The sequence below is a fragment of the Rosa chinensis genome, chromosome 5 (genome assembly GCF_002994745.2).
Source record: "Rosa chinensis cultivar Old Blush chromosome 5, RchiOBHm-V2, whole genome shotgun sequence".
Lineage (NCBI taxonomy): Eukaryota > Viridiplantae > Streptophyta > Magnoliopsida > Rosales > Rosaceae > Rosa > Rosa chinensis.
The window spans coordinates 45,599,208-45,606,679 of NC_037092.1; the positions used below are offsets into that span (position 1 = coordinate 45,599,208).

General features: G+C 37.1%; 1 protein-coding gene across 2 annotated transcripts; it reads left to right on the forward strand.

The window, feature by feature from the left end:
• The first annotated feature begins 764 nt into the window (after window positions 1-764).
• Window positions 765-6,874, forward strand: LOC112167037 (coiled-coil domain-containing protein R3HCC1L). 2 transcript variants are annotated; one of them, XM_024303992.2, is made up of 7 exons: window positions 765-1,093; window positions 1,184-1,233; window positions 1,371-1,433; window positions 2,043-2,291; window positions 2,591-2,752; window positions 3,949-4,038; window positions 6,486-6,874. In XM_024303992.2, exons 1-7 carry the CDS (start codon window positions 843-845, stop codon window positions 6,677-6,679), a joined length of 1,059 nt encoding a protein of 352 aa, XP_024159760.1. In that variant the 5' UTR covers window positions 765-842; the 3' UTR covers window positions 6,680-6,874. The 2 variants fall into 2 exon arrangements, with proteins under 2 accessions (XP_024159760.1, XP_024159761.1); XM_024303993.2 differs by lacking the exon at window positions 3,949-4,038.
• The last annotated feature ends 598 nt before the right edge of the window (window positions 6,875-7,472 follow it).

A 7,472-nucleotide genomic window follows, 5' to 3' on the forward strand; every position in this document is an offset into this window, starting at 1 on the left:
AAGATGAATTAGGATATTAGATTAGCCATAATATGAACAACTTCGAGCAAAGGATGAAGGGATAGGACGAGAAGAAGGGAGATGAATTTTTACTCACTTAAGCAATCAGACTATCAATTCGAGCTTCTTAAGTGACAATCACAACTCCATCAGACACTTCCAGAGCCACCATTTCGAAGAAGAACACCTTCAGAGCTTCTAAAGCCACAATCACAACTCTGTTTTCAGACACCTCCAAAATCAAACAACAAACTTCACTGTAACAGAATATCACAACATATGAATAGAGATTCAAAGAGATTAAGAGAAAGAATCAAAGAAATTGAGAGAAAGAAACTCACAGCGTTGGTGGATATGGCGAAGGTGGAGGCGGAGGCGGAGGCTCTGGGTTCAGATCGGGTTTAGGAAAGACGACTTAAGGAGGAGGAGAAATGGCTGAGATAGTAAGATTGATTATAGGTTTAGACGTTTAGTCGTTTAGGACTTTAGCCCTTTAGGTATTTGAGTGAGAAACAATTTAGTGTATATGATCCTATGGTAGTATATCAAGTCCAATAATACATGGATATTTGTCTCTTTTGACTAAGACGGGCCTAAACGGGCTTTTCCAACTTTGAAAGGCAGGGTTCGGCCCGAACCGTAACTTTGAAAGTGCAGGCCCGGTCCGAACTGTTTTGGTGACGAAAAAAGTATGGCCCGACCCGTTTGACAGGCCGGTCCGGATTTGCGGGTTTTTATCCCTTTCTAAATATACAAATGGGATTTTTATTTGCTGCTCGATCAAAATAAAGCTCGAGCGACATGAACTTGTGGAGCAAACAGAAGTGAAACTAGCCGGAACAATGGCCAGAGCAGAAGAAGAAGACAACTGGAGTGAGGCAGTGGAAGATCTTGTAACAGCAGGAGACACCGACGGAGCCATAGCTCTTTTGGAATCGGTAATCTCCAATCTCGAAAACAAAGACTCTCCTGAGTTGGCCTCTGCTCTCTGCGACTTGGCCAAGCTCTACTCCTCCAAAGGCTTCTCTCTCAAAGCTGACGACCTTCAGTCTCGCGCTTCCGCCATCAAGCTTCGTCACTCTTCCTCTTCTGGGTACTCACTCTTTTTCTTTGATTTCGTGTTTAGTTGCCAATAATTGCAGGAAAAGAAAAAGTCCGGACTTAAATTTTGATTTGATTTCAGTGTTGCTACAGAGAAGCAGAGCTTGATGCCTGGAAAGAATTCAACAGATGGTACTGTTTCTTTTCATTTTTGTCCTCTGTTTAGTTAAACAAAAAGCTGATCAGATTGCATTATCAGAACTCATTTACATTTACTCGAATTGCGATCGTATCGGAATACTTAATGAGCTTTTGTTCTATTTGTCAAGGACATGTTGAAAACTCAACGAAATCGCAGGGTTCTTCTTCTTGCAATGGGTCTTCGGATGATGGTACCTATCTTTTCCTTTTGTGTTTTACCTTGTGTGAGGGTCAAGTGTAGTATTTTGTGGTGAATAACTAGTGTTTGATCGTTCTGCCTTTGTGGGAGAGGCAAATTGGAATTGTTTAATCAATTGGCATAAGTTGGAGCTTTACTTGACATTCAATCTAGTTGTCAAGCTTTTAGGGGTTGTTTCAAACCATCTGTTAATGGATGGGTAAAACATGGGTGTTGTAAAGCACCTTAAAAGAAAAAGGTCAACCCAATTGTGCTTAGTTGGTCTGAGGAGTACTATCTTGAAGACAAGGTAAACATAGGTGCTGGTTATATTCACTTTGAGAACAAAAAGTAGAGAAATCAGTATAATAGATACTGAGAATTATACAAGGAGAAAATTGTTAATCCAATATAATACCATTGCTTTATCAAATAACTAATCCCACCCTTCTATGAGATTCCCTTTGGCATTCAGCAAGACTTTATTGCAACTGCCATTGTTAGTGCCATGGTGGTCTTTTGGGTACTTTTATGCTCTCTTATATCCAGTAAGGTTTTGGTTTCTCCTATTTTCAAGTAATTATAGCACAATTATGATCAATTTGTTATTTTGCAACTACAGATTGGGAAGCTATTGCAGACCGCACACCTGATGAATTACTCTCCTCACAATCTTTGCCCGGAGTATCAAAACTTTCTTTGGAAGATACCAAAGTTCAAACCCCTAAGCGGCGTGGAAGAGGAACATTTGCATACAAGAAACGTGAACTGTACAGTGATCAAATATCTAATAAGATTGTAGTTGATAATGATAGCTTGGAGGAAGAAAATGAGGGCCATAATTTAGAGGGCAGTGAAGAAACAAGAAACTGTAAGTTAATCTTTCCACTGTTCAAGTCACCGCATTGTAAGTTTGCAGGGTCATAATTTTTTTCACTTCACGTATTAAAACTTACTAGTGAAGCAAAAAAGAATAATTAATGCCATATAGTAATCTTCATGTTGATTGCACACAGAACTTATTTAAGCTAGTTTATCATATGATAGAATTGAGGTGTTTTTTTTAATTCTGAGCTGTATTGAAGAGCATCTAGATGTTTTAGGTCATTAGGTGTATAAATTTTATCTCACATAGTATGCAGAAACTAAAGATTGTTCTTCTGACTTCAGCAAAATATGGCACACGTCACATTCTTGTTTTAGCTGACTGTCCACCAAGTACTAGGACAATAGAGTTGGAGAATCTTTTTGAGGACTTCAGAGATCATGGAGTTGTTATTCGCTGGGTTAATGATACGGTTGCCCTTGCCGTTTTCAGAACACCAGCGATTGGTAAGTGCAATTATTTAGTTTTTGAAGTTATTACTTTTGGCTTTTGTGAGAATACATATAGGGTTAAATAACTTTTGGTCTCATGTGTTTTAGTTAAATTTCTATTTGGTCCCTGTGCAACCAATTTAGCATTTTAGTCAGTGCTTCCAAGTTCCAACTGTTTTCAATCTTGGTCAGTAGTGCCAAATTCCTTAAAATTGCCATTACAAATTACATACGAGTGGCCTTGTGCACAGTTCCTTTTGGGCTCTTAAGGAGTTTGATAGAAAAATTTAAAAGATTGGGGCAGGGAAACAATTAGTGATGTTTAGAGGGAGAAGAACCAGGTGGAAGCTATACTTAAAAGAGTCGGACGGAAGATATGGAAAGAGGTTTGACTGCTGATACGAGGAGGTGCATAAAATTTTGGGGCCATTGGACGACCTGAGCTTTGGAGAATTTTTTTTTTTTTTTTTTTTGACGCAAAGACTTCAATTAGGTTTGGCTAGAAAAAAGGTGGTGGCAATACAAGGTTTCATTGTAGAATATTCAATGACAGAAGAAAGAGGAACTTCATAGAAGGACTAATAGTGGGCAGTGGCTGGGGTGAATTGGGAGACCCAAGAGGGAGGATTTTTATTTTATTTTTGATTTTTTATTTTTCTCTCTCTTTCTTTTTTTCCCCTATTCTTTCCTCGTCAAGCCAAAGTTCTTTGGGTTTGGAGTGTGTTGGTTGGATTTGAGTGCTCTGAAAGGAAAGACATAGAAGAAATTTTGTAAGACTACAAAGGTGAAGGGGTGGAGGAACTTCGGCTCCTGAAGTCTTTTGTCACGCCGTTTGGGTTATTACGAAAAGCAGGGTTCTTGCTAATGGACCCAGATTCTCACGAGCTTATGGCTCTTTACGTCTTTATCGCACTGTTTGGGTCAAGTGGTCTTTAAAATGGACGAACTATGTGGAACAATAGATGTCCCCATTCCGTTTCTAATATGGGTCAGATGGTCTTTAGACTGCACAAAGATCTGGAAACTACATGTTTTTCTGTTTCTAGTTTGTTGGCATTTTTCTCGGAGTTTCTTTTTTTATGCTTTTTTATCTGTTTGGCAGTTGGACTACCTTGAAGCATTATTTGTAAGCTTATTCAAGCATTATTGTGATTTGTTGTCTGCTTGAGTTTTGCTTTACAATTATTTGAATTACCTGGTGAATTTTGCAGCACTTGAGGCTCGTAGTCATATTCAATGTTCTATGACAGTTCGAGTGCTTGATGAGGATGATACCCTTCTGAGTTCAATTTCACCAAAAGGTAACATAGCAAAGTAACTTTTTAAGTTTTACCCTTTGTCCACGTTCTCTTGCACATACACCTTACACAGGACTTTTACCCAGGATCCACAAGTGGTTTTCCTAGTAAATGAATTTTAAATCTGAGAAGTTTAAATTGGGTCTTCAAGGGAACTTATTCATCTCTGTGAATAGCTGTTGATTTTTTGTGCATTTAGCTAAAGTATATGTTGCCTACAAGTATTAATGAAAGGCCCAAACTTTTGATTTTGTTGTCCTACTGATCACTTTCTGTGTACAGTCATTTGGAAATAAAACTTCAGGAAATTGATAGTATGAAATCAGCATAAGCAAGTAAATTTTATTTCCTGCTGTATATTCTTTGTAAAGTCAGAAGTTAGGTGGGTTCATCACTGAATTATCTCCTCTAGTTTAGGGTTTCGTCAAATTTTAATGCAAGTCATTGGTGAATCTGTACAGAGTCTATGTGGATAGAGATATCAATCAAATAGGTGATTAGCAACTTGCATTATTCGAAACTCAGTTGAAGAGATAACAGAAAAATGTAGCGTTGCTGGAAATGTCAGAAGAATGTGAACATTTATTAAGGAACACATGGTAGGTTTTTATGATAAATTAAAGAAATAGAATCTTGAACCTCCTCCACAAATGATTTAGATTCTCTCCAAGTGCTTCAAATTCATAATTGGCTTCAAACCAAAGTTCCCCATAGCAGGAAAGTAGACACAAAATAATTTTCTAAGAAATTTGTATTCTTCATTTGATTGCTTGCCTTTGGGCTCTAGCGCATCATACCTAACAAGATAATCATAGATTAGAATTTCTAATTCCTAATATTCTCTAAAAAAGAAAAAATTCTAATTCCTAATAAATTTCTGGTGAATACTTGCGTTATTCTTTAAAGGAGGAAACCAAGCTGCTGTTTATCCCTTCACCAGAGCATTTTGTGCAAGTTTCAGGGGACTTCTGATCAGATTTTGTCTTCTTTTTATTGCAAAAGCTATGTAGGGAGGCAGGGGTGATTTAGGCAATCTCAGAATGGAAGTCTGATTTGTCAAGTTAAAAGCCTCGTGCTTTTGGCAAAGGAAAAAGGCCAAAGGCCTATGGGGTTGCGGTTTGTTTGCTCTGATTTGTATGGTATGGATAAAAAGAAATTAAAGGATCTTTGAAGTCTATAGTGGTGCAGAGTTGGAAGAACTTTGGGATAGAGTTGGATTCTGGGCTTCTCTATGGGCATCTGTTTCTGGGGAGTTTAAGGATTACTCTTTCCTTTAATTTGCTAGATTGCAGAGCAATTGTAGTCTAGGGTTCTCTGTCTAGGCTGGCTTGCTGGCTGTTGAGTTTGTCTGTTCCTCTAAGTATGTTTACTAGCTGAGGACTCCTTGTCCACATAGCCTGTTTCTTTCCGAAAAAGAGAGAACAATTTCCTGATGCATGTATATGTGAATAATGTGTTATGCATGTACAGGACCCCTTCTAAAGAGGACATCCTCTTTTTAATGACCAGAATATCCATCTTCGAGGTCCTCATCCAAGGATCATTCCTGCAAAAAGTCAGCTAAATTGAACATTGGTCAGCCTTTTGATTACCAACATCACCATTTCAGTTTTATACAACATTGTTTTTGTCTGCAAACTCTGCGTACATTACAGTGACTGATTTCACTGATTAGGAGGTAAGATCTGTGAAGATATCCCAAAATATTGGATATACAAGTGTAGTCTATTAGGTAACCATAAGGCCTGTTTGTATAGTAGGCAATTCATGCCCAATTACCAAATAAAGCCAACAAGAAAGTTCTAAGTATGGAGGAGCATGAATAATGGCGGCTTGAGAGCATATTTACAGTAGAAAACAATGATTAAAGAGAAAGAAAAGATATTAGTTAATTCAAGGTAGCAAGAAATTCTCTAGCATCCTTTTTCTGATACTGTTACTTTAACCAAGGAAATATTACAACTTCAATCTGAGGTGGAGGAAGGAGAAAGGAGAAAGGAGAAAGAATTAATTGGGTAATGAGAAAAGAGTTAACTTATTAATTAGATAGATATCCTTGAGACTACTTGCAACTTAGGGTTCACCCATGTTTAAAATTGAAAGACCTTCAGTAGGCAGTATATTTATATTCTGTTGTGAAGATCTCAAGGATAAGGGAAAACTATATCTCTGTGTTTGATGGCTACCTAAATTGAAGTAGGATCCTCTGCTTTTGCTTTTCGTGTTGATATAATTGTGTTTAAAACGATGTTCTTTTGGGGCTTAGATTTTATAATAATACATGGTTGATATTGGAATGATAGTTGAATGAATACCTGAAATGACCTGGTTTTGGATACACAACCAAATAAAAGAACATCAGCAATGTACCTGAGCTTGTACATGTAATATTTATTTGGTCTGATTGTCCATATACTGTTGATATTCATGCATTGTATAATTCATTTTAGATCTGGAGCCTCCTCGGCAAAGGCCACAAACATCAGCAAGAACTGCCCAGAGGCTCATTGCACATGGAATGGGATTGAAATTACCTTCAACTGCCTTCGGGTCCAGAGACTTGAAGAAACAGGAAAATGATCGAAGGAGCCGCATAGTCACGCGACAAAAATTGAAAGATGATGCTTGGGGTGGGGATGAATAGCGACATTTTTTTTTTGGCTAATATTATAGTCCCTTACTTCATTTTCTTTTTATGGACCTTGCCCTTTGTATGCAATTTCTGAGCGTGAAGTCCTTCATTCAACTCTGAATCAGCGGTTGTTTTCTGTGCATTTAGCTAAATATACCTTCCTACAAGTATTAATGAAATCCTAAAACTTCCTTGTTTTTGTTGTCCTATTAATCACTTTCTGTCTACAGTACCATTTGCAAAGAAAAAAAATTAAAATTAATGTGTGAAACTTTTGAATTTCCTACATTTCTTTCGCCATAAACGCTTTTTTTTTTTTTAAAACAAAAATAACAAACAAAACTAAACAACAAAACATTTACAAACATCTTCTCCCACCTGATCTAAATGGAACGCTGAGGACACGGAAATGGGTAAACAAAAAAATCATATCGGATTATTCTGGGCATTATGTGCTAAAGAAGCCAAACAATCTGCTACAAAGTTTGCTTCTCTGTAAATATGCCTAAACATAATTGAATTGAAGTGCTGTGCAAGCTACTTGATTCATTTACCAGCATCTTGATCCTCCATGGTATTTGACATCTTCCTCGAACACAGTCCATAAGAAGTTTTGAATGTCCTTCCACAATAATATTTGAGTACTGATGTCAATAAATGGTAACTATTCAATAAAATGTTTTGTAAGTTATACTAATCATCAACCTTTAAATTTTGTTAACACTATCATCAATATCTTAGAGTGTGTCCTGTAACGTTTTATGAAACTATTTTTGTAATACTGGATTGTAGAATGAAAACAAGG

Coding starts and splice junctions, on each gene's coding strand:
- LOC112167037 (XM_024303992.2), top strand. CDS start 843: ATGGCCAGAGCAGAAGAAGAAGACAACTGGAGTGAGGCAGTGGAAGAT. Junction 1,094..1,183: donor CGTCACTCTTCCTCTTCTGG/GTACTCACTCTT, acceptor ATTTGATTTCAG/TGTTGCTACAGAGAAGCAGA. Junction 1,434..2,042: donor CAATGGGTCTTCGGATGATG/GTACCTATCTTT, acceptor TTGCAACTACAG/ATTGGGAAGCTATTGCAGAC.